Here is a 14,127-nt window from a genome sequence, read left to right as displayed (position 1 = left end):
GGCTGTAAGGTTGCACATCATTGATCCAATTGATTTGGTTGCAGTTGATGGTATCATGATACATGTTTTGTTCAATTTTCAAAGAAACCTTCAGAAGACCCAGTAGGTCGCCCTTCACACGAAAATATTGTTGAGGCCATGAACAATTTTTTTTCGTACATTGAGAATAATGATGACTGTCAGTTTACTCTTTCTGAGCTAAAAGATGTAATTGATGATTTCGAAACGAAGCCTGATCAGAAAACTATTAAGGCTAAGCTTGAGCGATACGGTGATAAGCTTGTAATTACCAATAAACTGAAAGGACCAACCGTACTGTGCTTTCGAGACACAAGTTATGATGTCTTCAGTAAATCATGGCACGAGAATGAACTATTAGATCCGCAGAAAGATGGAGTATGCAAGTGGGCTTGTTAGAAGTACTGTGAAGAATATTATTTAGTAGCATGGGGATAAAAATTAGTAAAGTACTTTTGAAGTTTGTGTGCATGTACCCGTGTCCGTAAATAAAGAGTACCTTAGTTTGGAAGTAGTTATTTTAATAGTAAAAGTAATAGCAGTATAGCTAGTATAAGTTTTACCAGTATAGCAGTGGCGACGAGGATGGGATAATCGAATTGAATGCAAATCTAAGAAACTCTCATACGGGAAAATTTTTTGTTACATCAAATAGCGAATGCTATATACTAATACAGTGATTACTCTGAAATGGAGCAGAGCTTCACCGTAAATTCTGTCTTACTAATTCACATCTATTTTAGGTATTTCACTCTGAGCTGCATTTTTCATCAGAAACATCACTATACTGGCTATTTCCCTTGATGTTTGATCTGGATCGTTTTCAGAAATATCCATTAACCATTCAAAACATTCCCAAAATTGCTGTTGGATGTCACTAATTACACACGATGCTGGTACACTCAATACAATAGCTCCAACAGCACTGATAACAGACTGTCTCACGGCTGGTTCTTTATGATAACGGAAATTCCAAACAAAATCCAATAAACAATGTCCAAGTTTTGACACATTCGGTGTATTCACAGCACATTTCATAACAACTGCAAGGGTATTCAGAAGTCCTACAAGAAGAATTACATCTCGATCGAACATACTATATTCTTTGCTGAAATTGTACAATAAAGGGAAGAAAAAATGCCCGACAACAGCAGCAAATTCATTCTTTTGAAGATTCGTAACTTTTCGTTTGCTATGATATCGTTTCGTATTACTTTCTATTCTCTGTTCGATAATCTCTTTCCAGGGACAAATCCCTCTCTCCTTCTGTGTTCTGATATTTGCATCCACAATCGTAGATGTATCCTTTTGACCTCGTGTCTTTCGTACGTTTGCCAATTCCTGAGCAGATGCTTGTAACACATAAAATATATCTAGTCTTCTGCGAACACTGTAATTTCGCTCAAACACTTGCTGACATAGGAACTCTGCACACTGTGATGGATATGTAATTGTTACAGCAACCAATGAATTAAATAAGCATTCAGAAAAGTTGTCCATTGAATATTTATCCTCCAAATGAAGCAAAATACGCAAAATTTCAATCGCAAGCGATTCATCATCATCGTGTAACTGTTTAAACACAAGTTCTTCACAGATCGCAGCTGTAAGAAGACTGTGTGATATGCTCCCAGGTTCAGAAACCTTCCAGAAATTTTCTGGTTTGGATAAAACCCCAATTCCAGTGCATATTTTTTGTGAACATTTTTATCGACCAGTTGCGTTGGTAATTTTTGAATTGCTTTCGCCAAAGTGGGTTGGATATACCACAGGAAAACAGACGTGTGATTGGGAACAGCTGTTTTTGAATGGACCTGAATTAGAAGCTCTTGATATTTTAGTGGGAGCAATACAGAAAACACCTGTCAGTTTTAAATTAGATATATTAGTAGATTTATTAGAGAAAGTTTTGAAATCGGGTGTGATCAGTAATTGGTTAGTACAAACTTGCAAAATAGACGGGGACAGTTCCGTGAAAGGGAAACAGGTGGAGTATGATGAAATGGTTCAGTTGTTGATATCCATTCCAGAACGTGTAGCTAATAAATTAAAAATTCATAACAGGAAAATCTTTGAGGTGGAATACTATTGTAAACTTCTTGTATATAATGTTATTTGTTGTTTACAATTTTTGATCTATGGTATGAAACAAGGTGTAAGTTGTTCAGTCTATACTTTGTCATCTCTATTGAGTAAAATATGTTTAGTGTACAGATCATATTCGGAGAAAAGGCTATTCCAGACGCAGCTTCACCAAGACTCCAACGATGGATGCTGTTCTTGTCTTCGTACGACTTCAAAATCCTTTATAGTAAGCAAGTGGAAGTAGCAGATTTCCTATCCAGACTACCGATTAATGAGGCACCAGTGGATGTAAAAATAGACGAAAAAGAGTTCATAAGCCAAATAATGTTGGCACCATTAACGCTCCAAGAAGTCATGGAGGCATCGGAAGAAGACCGACTATTATGTCAGGTGAGAGAATGGATAATAAAAGGCTGGCCCAGGAAGTTGAAGGAAGAACATAATACTACAGAGTTAAGAACATTCTTTAACAACAAGCAAAGACTTTCAGTTGTGAACAAATGTGTGATTATGGAAGGCAAAACTGTACTCCCACATAAGTTAAGGAAGAAGTATCTGGAACAGTTACACAGGAATCACCTAGGTGCTTGGAGAATGCTGGCTGTAGCTAAGGAAGCAGTTTGGTGGCCAGGTTTAGACCGTGATATCAAAAAAATGAGCGAATTTTGTGAAACGTGTAATAGCATGCATAGGAATAACACGAAAAATCAATATAGTAGTTGGAAAGCAGAAGCACAACCGATGGGAAGAGTGCATGTAGATCACTTTGATTGTGTGGGATCTAAATTTTTGCTGTTAGTGGACAGTTATTCAAAATGGATCCAAGTGTGGAATGTAAATTCAACGACAGCATCTGAAACTAAACAAAAGTTAGACGAGTTTTTTCAAATCTTCGGGTATCCAAAGACTTTAGTATCAGATAACGGACCTCCTTTCACATCATTTGAGTTCACGACATACCTAAAGGAAAGAGACATCAAGGCAGTGCTAACTCCACCATACAACCCAGAAAGCAATGGAATCGCTGAAAAAGCCGTGCAGACAGTAAAGCAGCTTTTAAGAAAACAGTTTTTAGACAATAAATATACATGGAACCGTAGATTAGGAGAGCATAAGCTGAAAGAAATATTATACATGCTTCGATTCACACCGAGTAAGGCAACAGGGAAACCACCAGCGGAATTGATGTTAAATTTCCAACCACGCACAATGTTTAATGTTGTACAGAAGGGAGTGTTTGAACGCGGCAAGAAAGACAGGAAAGAAGTGGAGCAACAAGAAAAGAATGAAGTGGTCTGGGTGAAGAACTATCGCGATCGTTTTCCTAAATTTATCAAAGGCGAACTGGTCAGGCAGATGAGCCCAGTCGTATTTTTGGTAAGCATACAAGGAAAAATACGGAAGTGCCATCGACATCAAATAATTTTTCCGCAAGCAAAGGAAGACCGAGAAGATAACATGCCAAGAAAATGTCAGGAGGATATATGGTTTCTTTGCCGAAAGAACCCGCTCGCAGACGCAGCAGTGGAAGATGTACAACTGCCTAGAAGTCCAAACATAAATTCAGAAAGTGACAGAACATCAATCAGAGAGCAAGATCAACACCTACCAAGACAACACCCAGAAGATGGCAGAACACCAGTACGAGACCCAGATAGGCAGCTACCAACAAGATATCCAGGAGGTGTCAGAACATCAGCAGAGCAGCAAGATTGGCAGCTACCAAGAAAATCCGGAAGGATCAGGAGACCACCTAATAGATTGTCATTGTAAAAAAAAAAAAAAAAAAAAAAAAAAAAAACCGGGGGAAGAGTGTAATAGTGAATAATCTGTGAAGAATGTGAAAGAGTGTAATAGTGAATAGTCTGTGAAGAATGTGGAAGAGTGTAATAGTGAATAATCTGTGAAGAATGTGGAAGAGTTAATTAGTGAGTAATCTGTGGAGAACGTGGTATAGCAAATAGTCTGTGAAGAGTGTGACACTATTGTCAATAGCCTGTGATGAGCATGAGGATGGCTGGCTTTGGCATGGGTCAAAGAGTTCGTGGCAGCAAGAATGAAGTTGGAGTATGCAAGTGGGCTTGTTAGAAGTACTGTGAAGAATATTATTTAGTAGCATGGGGATAAAAATTAGTAAAGTACTTTTGAAGTTTGTGTGCATGTACCCGTGTCCGTAAATAAAGAGTACCTTAGTTTGGAAGTAGTTATTTTAATAGTAAAAGTAATAGCAGTATAGCTAGTATAAGTTTTACCAGTATAGCAAAAGAAAGGATGAGAGTTGAGCAGAAAGCGGCCGAAATCATACGTCAAGATATACGTTCTGCATCATGTGATGTAGATACTTATCCTCCCAGTATTGAATTGTTCTCTAATGTCAACGCCAGTGTGCCTGAGTCATTAACCTCTCTGATAAAGAAAATCATCTTAACAAACAGAAAGGGTTCTACAGAGCTTTCGAAAAGAAAGTCAACTGTCATATGTCATAGCATTATGTCCACGGTTCGTCCTCGGTCCTTTATATCACCTGTACTCCTTGGAGCATCCGTTCATTTACATAGATACTTTGGCTCCAGACGTCTAATAGAGATTTTATCATCCTTAGGATTCTCTTCTTCTTATAAAGAAACAGTCCTGTATGAATCTTCCAATGTGATATATCATCTGCCTTCAATCTCGTCCCCTGAAGAAGGCGGTTTCATTCAGTATGTTCGTGACAACGCAGATCATAATGTTGCAACAATTGATGGCATGAATACATTTCATTCAATGGAAATCATCCGAATTGTTAAGTCCCCATGATAAGGTTAAGATTCTCTAGATAACGTACCAAAATTGAAAGAGATCCCAAGTGCCTCAGAAATAACTAAAACAACACAAATACCAATCAAGGTTTACGAAAACCGGGATGTTCGAGGACTTAAAAACATTATTGTGGAACAGCTTGATTGCAACCCAACACTTATCTCTAGTCTTCGAAATGAGGATGTCTTGTGGTTTAATGCTAAATATAAGGAAGTACTGCGCATTCCTGGGTGGAGTGGATTCATGGAGTTGTTGACACAACAGGAAGACCACTACAAATCACGTGTCATGTTTTTGTCATTTGTAAACAGTCCTGCAAGTGACTACAACACAATTTACAGCACTTTACAATATGTTCTCGAAAATAGTCTCAAGTATGGGCACAATACTTGTGTAAGAACCTTTGACCAGCCCCTTTATATTAAAACAAGGGAAGTCGTTGCTTCATCCGGTGAAAATTCTGGGATATCCAAAATAGTGGTCAGACTAGGAGGTTTTCATATGTGCATGTCCTTTCTTGGATCAATTGGTTTCATCATGGCTGGCAGTGGACTGAAAGAAGTGTTGAGTACTATTTACGCTTCTCATTCTGTTGACAAAATGTTGATGAGCCATGCTTACTCTCGAGCTGTCAGAAGTCATACAATTCTGCTAATAGCTCTGTGTAAAATAATTTTCAATGAACTGTCGTTGTCCAGTGAAGAACAACAATTTATGGAAGCCAACCTACAAAACCTATATGAAACAACACCTTCATTTTCAACAGTAGAAGAGCTACGATTCCTCAATGATATTAAAAGTATCATGATATTAAAAGTATGATATCAAAGTATCAAGATAAGTGTTCCCATCTAAAAAAGAAAGGTCCAACTGCACAATTATGGGTCCAGTATTTAGATATGGTGTTAATCCTCAAAGAGTTTATTAAGGCAGAGAGTTTATTAGGGTGATTGGAAGGCATATTTGTCTGCAGTGAAAAGGATGATTCCGTATTTCTACGCTGCAGGACATTTTTAGCACGCTAAAAGTACCAACTTGTTTGTACAAGACATGGTAAAGTTGGAGAACATAATGAATGGAGACACCTATAGAAAATTTACTGCAGACTTTTTCACTGTTAAGCGATCAGACAAATTTTTTAGTGGAACTCCAACAGATATTGTAATAGAACACAGTCACTCATGAAGTCTTCAAAGATGCGAGGAGGCTTTGTGCATGGAAGAAGTACAAAAGAGAGTGTTTTAACTAAGTTTGTTGTTGGTTTCTTAAGTGCGAGCAATATTTCTGAAGGACTAGAAAGCTTTTGTGGGATTTCGTTTGCAAGTGAAGAACAGCATGTAGATGCACGGAAATCTCGAATTAAACGGTATCAAAAAGATGTTAGGAAAGTATCAGAGTGGTTCAGTGCCCACAACTCTTCCCAAATGTACAAGTGATCATGTCTATAGCAACAGGGTTTACAGGTAATGTGGAGAAGATAAACTGCTACGATGCACTGAACATTGGAGCAATCATGATGGAAAGAAAAGTCGGTGACAATTTTCATTACATAAAATATTCTCGTACTGATAGGGTTCTTTCTCTTCAAACAGTGAACAGTCACCTTACGGTACATGACGTTACTATGCCTCTCGATCCACTGCTGTTATTTCAACGATTCAACGTAATCAAAAGATCAGATGATGACCTTCGAGCATGTTTAAATTTCGAACTGGCTCCTTACCCAATGGCTCTTTTTGATGCAACTGGAATGAGAAAAACAAAGAAATCATCCTTATTCAACTTCTTCAACCCGATCGATGTTCATCCTGATCTCGGAAACACAAATTACGTCGTTGATGGAGGGTTCCTTCTTCATCGAGTAGTGTGACGCCAAAACGATTCTTTCATGGATACTTGTGATAAATATGTGGCATATGTGGAAAAACACTTCGGTCAAAACACTGTCATCGTATTTGATGGATATGGTAATCCTCAGAAAAATGTAAAAGGCATGGAGCAACTTCGACGGTGCTCGAAAGCAACATCAAAAACAATTATATTTGATGGAAACATGGTTGCGACTACGAGCCAAGAAAACTTTCTCGCCAATGCAAACAACAAAAGTAGGTTGATTGGTTTGCTCATTGATAAATTCAAGGCTGCCAATATTGATGTCAAACAAGCAGAGAATGAAGAGAATGATGCTGATGTCCTCATTGTAGAAACCGCACTCACGATATCAAAAATTAATTCTAATTCTACAGTTATTGTTGGTGAGGATATTGATTTGTTAGTAATCATGACAGCTCGAACTCCGCCGAATTTAGAATTTTTTTCTTGAAGCCAGGAAAAGGAAAGACAGAGCGGAAAATTTACTCATCAATGAGTTTAGAAGGTGTATGCAAAAATCACATTTTATTTCTACATGCTTTTTCAGGCTGTGATGGAACATCTGCCATTTTTCAGAAGGGGAAATCAGCTTATTTGAAATTATTACAAAAACCTCAAGATTTAAAACATGTCGTAGAAATTTTTAATCGACTTAATGTTTCCCATGCAGAAATAACTGAAAATGGCATACAGTTTTTATTATTATTATTATTATTATTATTATTATTATTATTATTATTATTATTATTTATACGGTGCATCTGCAAATGACATTTCACCAAATGATTACTGTTATCATTATTTCACCAAATCAGTGAAGAGAAATAAGTCTGTCGATTTAAAAGCCCTACCACCAACTTCAGCTGCAGCACAATAACATTTGTTTCGGGTTAATTACCACGTACAAACATGGCTCGGAAACCAACTAAATTCTGAGGAATGGGGTTGGGTTATGAAAGACAATTTGTTAGTACCAATTCGATCAACGCAGCCACCTGCTCTACCGTCCCTTTTAAAAATGATTTTCTGTTCATCTTCTAAAGGATGCGGCAATGTGTGTGGACGTCGAAAGCCGGGTCTGTTCTGCTTTCTTGCTTGTGCAAATTGTCACGGACAATCCTGTTTGAATGTCACTTCAACGGAAGGAATCTCTGAACGTGAAATATCATGGACGCCGAAGAAATAGAGGTGACAAACGAGGTGGACCTGCTATTATTACAATTATTATTTATCAATCAGCAAAGGAACTCAACAAGTAAACCATTTCAGGTAAGTTGAATAGTTTACATTTCTTATTCATTATTACTCTGAATTTTACATTTTTCATTCTACAAACGATAAGAATCTATCGCCGAATGTTGTAAATCCTCGTTTTTGTATCTGTGTCTGGGGTGTGTATGTGACTTACGGATTCTAATGCGATATTGAATCTTATATCTATTTTTTTTTTTCAAAATTAAAAAAAAGGCTTATATTGTCTTTACAAGAGTCGGTCTATTAAATAAAACAACATACCTTCCTTACATTTCAAAATACAAAAAATGTAGGTACAGGTACCGTTGGAAAGATTTATAATGCTCTACAACCATTGTTTGAAGATATATTTTGAAATGTTTTATGATTACTGAGTTATTTGCATTTACACTTAAAACTAGGTACTCAAAAACTAGTTCTTTATTTGTTATTGTATCTCGAAAGAAATTAACGATACAGACAGCATGTTTCATTCCGTACATTTGGTAATTAATTATCTTTAATCTGAAACTAAAACGACGGTTTTACCACTATTCTGCGGGAAGTTATAACCATTCCCACAAAACACTATAAATTCTGGTATCGGACATTTTGATGACGTCATATTTCCGAAACCCGACCCGATATTCTTTGGGACTTCCTGTGAAACATTTACGAGCGAATGTACTAAGTGTACCCGGTTATTTTTTTTTTTAATTTTTTTTATTCGGAATATTTAGGTTAACGTGCAAATAAGCTGAATTTGATTGTATTTTAAATTGCGTTTTCTTCTCCCACTTCCACCCCCCAAAAAAAGGGGGAAAGGGGAAGCGTACAGCAGAAAGTCGGGGACTTTTGATATGTCATTGAGAGTGGCCTAATGAACGTTTTTGTAAAGAAAAACCTTGGCTTCTAATTTTTCCGAAGAAAATTGCTAAAGTTCCTGGACTATTAATGCTAAATGGATAATAACCACTACTTTTCTTTTCTATCGTTTCAAGCCACGAAGTATTATGGACGATTAAACGGATTTCAGTTTGTTGGTGTATGGTCAACCCTTCGGCGTTGTGTCATTCTGTATAGACTAAAGTTCATTACATGCTAATCCAGTGACACCAATTGCCTCACGATAGTGGGGCAACCAGTGTTCGAAGTGGAAAAAAAGCAGAGTCGGTATTATGATTTTGATTCAACATACCGGTTATTTAAATACTGTCTTGATCACTGAAACACTTGAGACGTAATGTCCTCATTACTGAAAAATCAGAGACACTATGGCATACCACCGCATACCGTCTCACTTCGACCACTGGGGGCAACACCAGAATTCTTCACGAACCGAACCCAAGAACATACTTCATTTGGTCGTTTCGTTAGAAGGGAGAAAACTGTTAATAGAAATAGATATACAAAACTGAGAACATTTTAAGAAATAAAAATTATACCCATTGTAATTGAAACCAAGATTTTACGTTTGATGGGAGTAGAAGAAATGTATATAATTAAACAAAGATATAGAGAAAGCTTACTTTGTTGAGAGGGAAGAGATACATCTGGCTCTTCTTTATGTAGAATTTCAAGGTAGTTGGCAAGAGTAAGATGATTCATCGGAGATCTCTAAAAGCTGAAAAGAATGAAAGGTATTAAAGCTTTGTTCATTTTATTCAACGTCCTCTGTGAGAGTTTTCTTAACTTGTTTACTACTAGATTTAACTTGGAATTCAGCATTCTCAGTAACAACAATTCAGAAATCAACAGTATCATTTTTTTTCATTGTACTTGTTTTTATATGCTCTTTTTCAGGAGCGTCATTTAGGGAGGGCAGGAGGGGGCAATTGCCCCCCCAAGAGTTTGTGGAATACATATACTTTAATCGATTGTCTACTAATATACTATTACAAAACGTAAAAGTCTTATGTCGGTGGTGCTCTTGCCCCCCTCAAGCGAAGTGTGAAATGACGCCCCTGCTCTTTTTATCTTGCCAGTCAAAATCATGGGTCATAGAATTAAATAAATAAATAAATAAATAATAGAAGAAAACTATAAATAATTAAAAGAATATCTCCAAAAAACAGAATGTGTATAGTTAGATTCATGTATATAATATAACTGGAAAAGTGATGCATAAACAGTATTTGTTCTAATTTGTTGAATTCATTTGCTAAATTGAGAAATTAAGAACTGTAAATGCCTGTATATACAGAATGGTTCATTTATAATGATAGTATTAAATATCTCAGAAATCGTAAAAGGCAGAGAAGCGAAATTTTGCACCAAGAAACTATAGGGAGGGAAACAACGTCCTAGGTATTTTGTAACATCACCTTATGATCACTGTTGCCAATCCAATATGTTTTTCGAACGGTACTACGTCTGATTATTACATATTTCAAATTACTTATCAAATGAATGCTTAAAATACCACATTCATTATAGTATCACAAAAATCCAAAGTTTCGAAACCTCTATCACACATGCGGCACAACGATATGAACAGGATAATGCACATCGAAAGTACCTTAGTGGTGGATACATTGTTTGACTTGTTTCGAATGAATAGGAACGAAGTTACAGGGATTGAAAGCTTTGAATTTCTTTGAAGGGCTCTATTTCGAAAAAATGCCTAGGTAAGTATCAAATCTAGTTGCTTTTATGGTTTGCAATGCACGTACAAATTATTTTGCCGTTTACAACACTTCGATATCTCAAACCGTTTCGGAGATACGATAAACATTGATAAAATTCGCAACACTGCTGACTTGAGCACGACAAAATGTCGTATTTATGGAAATTATTGAAAATTATTGCTGTTTCTTTCTTTTTTAAAGCATTACAGCAATAGTAGCTGTAATTACAAGTTCTCACAATTACACGATTTAAGCAGTGTTGCAAGCTTCAGCAATATTTATCATATCTCCAGAATGGTTTGAGATATCGAAGTGCTATAAACGGCAAAATAATTTCTACGTACATCAAATTGGGTTTTATTGGGTTTTACAAAGCAAGAAAACTCTACACAACGTGAATCAATCTCTCACTTGTGTAGCAGAGTGAAGGTCTTGTAGTAAGCAAAATGCCGATGAGATGATACATCATTGCTCTTTCCCGTGGAAACTTTGGCATATCCTTCATACGAGAACAGTGTCAAAACAATGACTTTCTAATGGGAGGAACCACTGTTAATGATTTAATTAAACGTTACACACAGCATCCTCCTCTACAACTCATATCACCAACGGAATTGCATCCAAAGAGGACATCAGTGGAACTCACAAGATGTGTGCTAAGAATGATTCGAAATATGGTTGCCTAGGAGGATCTACTACCTTAGCATGTTGCGATGAAACAATTACATGCTGCCCAGTCACAGTGAGTCGCGGAATCCATCACAAATTGAGGCTGCAAACTGTCCGCAAGGCCAGCTGGATGCGTTTACATTACGGAGAGAAAGAGCAAGCGCAGAAAGCTGTATGAGCGCCACCTATCAGGAACCGCTGGAAATTTGCTGTGACGAAGCACTGTGAAAAGGTCAGCCATCACCTACAGAGATGTTCATCAAAAAGACTGACATAGCTTAGTACGTCAATACAAGATTTCTCGAAAGGTTTTATGATTTTTACTTTCTTCTGCTATAGAGGAAAGGCCGAAACAAAAATCAAAATCAACGCTGCTTTAACTATCAACAGCATGGTCCATCCCCAATTTATACAGACGAAATACCAGCATTGTATGGCGATGACATCCATTGTATGAAACTGGACCAGGACCACCGGCAGGGGAGAGGTAAATACTAAGTAAAACCATCTGCCAAGTACCAATAGTATTGCCAACACCATCTGCTTTCCCATCCATCTGATCCAAGTATTGGCCAAGTTCAGCACTGATTACACAGAAGTCGGTAGATCAGAGAGATTAGGACGTTGGCCTGTGCTACTGGACAATTTTAAGGAAACTTTTATTGCTGAAAGCAAGGTGTGTGTGTAAAATTGACTAATTGCTTTTTAACTTGTGTCTTCTTAAATTCTTTCTTTTGCTTGTCTAACAATTTCCATTGAATCAGATGAATTGACACTTTTCGGATGATAAGTGAAAGCGATTTAACTGAGTCTTGACTTCGGAAAAGTCATTTCGAAGGAATTTGGTAAGAGTTGGAACTACGGTAAATTTGAACTTTCTCAGCGAGTTTTCTGGATATATGTTTGACTCCTCAACAGACTTGTCTCTGGTTCTGAAAAGAAAGAGAAAGAAAGATGCTACAGTAAATTAATGTTTAGATCTAGCGTCATACTTACGAACATCCTTAGCTCTTAAAGCAGGCATGGACAGCAGTTCTAACGTAGAAGCTGCTTGCAAAATCCACAATCAGTAACAGCGACACTTTATTGCAGGTGTCGGATGGTTTTAGCTCTTTGAAAATGTAATGTTATAATTGTACGTAATATTGAGTGTAATAACCTCAGAGGCACTATAAAGAGTGAAAAGCAGTTTTGAGGAGGTTAAACAGTGTTGAACAATCAACTATAAGCGCTGAAACATGACAGCATCTTCCTTAATATAATCACTGGAAGTTGTTCGATGACTCTACAATGATTTACTAAGTGTTGAGTAAGCAACTTTGTACTGTACATTCTTCTTTGAATGAACAATGCTAATTAAAACGTGAATTTCTTAGTTTCTTCTCAATCTAAATCTCAATAATTTTTTGAGTTTTCGTGTATGCTCTTGATATGCAACTAGTCTCAAAATATTTTGTAGAAAAAGTTGTCTTGGCGTAAGTGTGTTACGAACTTTCCCAAGTATTTCATCTCATCTCGAAGCTTCCTGTTCATGTAATTCACAATTGACTGACTAAATCTTTTTCCATCTTCAACAACGTATGTTCATGGAAAAACCAAGAAAAATATTGTGCTGACGAAAATTGTAAACAATTGTATATTCTTTCAACTTCATCTTTTCTAGATTCTTCCAGTCGTTTGTTTGATTGGCTTTTTTTTTTCACTTTACATTGATATGTATTGGGAATTCTGGTTTCGCAAACAATTGTCTTGATGCGTGATAGATACTATCAATTTATGAAGTTTTAGTTTCTTTTATATATAAAATCTGATAAATTAGAAGAATAACTGCTCTTGAGAATAATAGTTATATTGAATGTTTTTTCTTCAAATTTAGTTCTATTACAATCTTCTTCTGACTAAACGAATCACAAGAATTCTGGAACCCGTCTTAAAATGAACAGTTTTTTTTCTTTCTTTTTTAAATATATATTAGGGGTACATAAGATCACTGTATTCTAAAAGCATGGAATTATCATATATGTTTCACAGATGTATTCATTGTGTTACTCATGATAATGTCAAAGCTATCTGCTTTATCGAACTATATTTTTTACATATTTTACTAATTTCTTCCTATAATTTGAAGTTAGGTGGTGATTTTTCTCCTAATAACCCAATTCAGACACTTCTTGAAGATGTGATTACGGACTATATGTACACAATTTCCCTCTGCATTGCAAGTTATCTCTGCAGGTTTTATACTCATGACCCAAAGAATACCAGTTCTTTTCTTTAATTCCATATGAAGGATGTAGCCAAAGTAAGTTTAGATCCATTACTCCTTAAAACTACATGTAACTTCTTCCATCCGTCTTGATTCCTTAAGGTTTTTTTTTTTTTTTTTTTTTTATCCAAAGATCTTTGATTGGTAGATCTGACGAATGAGAATCTGCCTGTAAGGAGAGAACGCTTTAAAGAATCTACACATCTTAAAATGTTAGATATTTCAATTATATTATCCATCAATCAGTGGTACCATCATCACATTTTGAAAGAAATTGATTACCAGCTGAGAATTTCCTTTATTGTACTTATGATTGCATATCTCATCAATAAGTATAAAGATCAATGTGATTTTGTGGATGAGTATGCAACACAGATATCTTGCTAGTGGAGAATATCTTTTGACGAGAAAACGCACTTGTTGCTAATGTTTGAGCAGCCTTCATACATTCAAGTTCTTAAAATTGATTAATATCTGAATAAATTATTATTTTGTATGTTCATAATTTCAGGCTAAGAATCTAATGAAAACAAACAACAGCAAATAATTACATTT

The 14,127-nt window shown here is 36.2% G+C and overlaps 1 protein-coding gene across 1 annotated transcript; it reads right to left on the bottom strand.

The window, feature by feature from the left end:
- Window positions 1-606: 606 nt before the first annotated feature.
- Window positions 607-2,201, bottom strand: LOC145665519 (telomere length regulation protein TEL2 homolog). The gene is made up of 2 exons (XM_081732825.1): window positions 2,194-2,201; window positions 607-1,633 (listed from the first exon to the last, which is right to left on the bottom strand). Exons 1-2 carry the CDS (start codon window positions 2,199-2,201, stop codon window positions 742-744), a joined length of 900 nt encoding a protein of 299 aa, XP_081588951.1. The 3' UTR covers window positions 607-741.
- Between the last annotated feature and the right edge of the window lie 11,926 nt (window positions 2,202-14,127).

Source organism: Thermobia domestica, chromosome 11 (assembly GCF_964235325.1).
Source record: "Thermobia domestica chromosome 11, izTheDome1.hap1.1, whole genome shotgun sequence".
Lineage (NCBI taxonomy): Eukaryota > Metazoa > Arthropoda > Insecta > Zygentoma > Lepismatidae > Thermobia > Thermobia domestica.
This window is presented reverse-complemented; position numbering and strand designations above follow the sequence as displayed.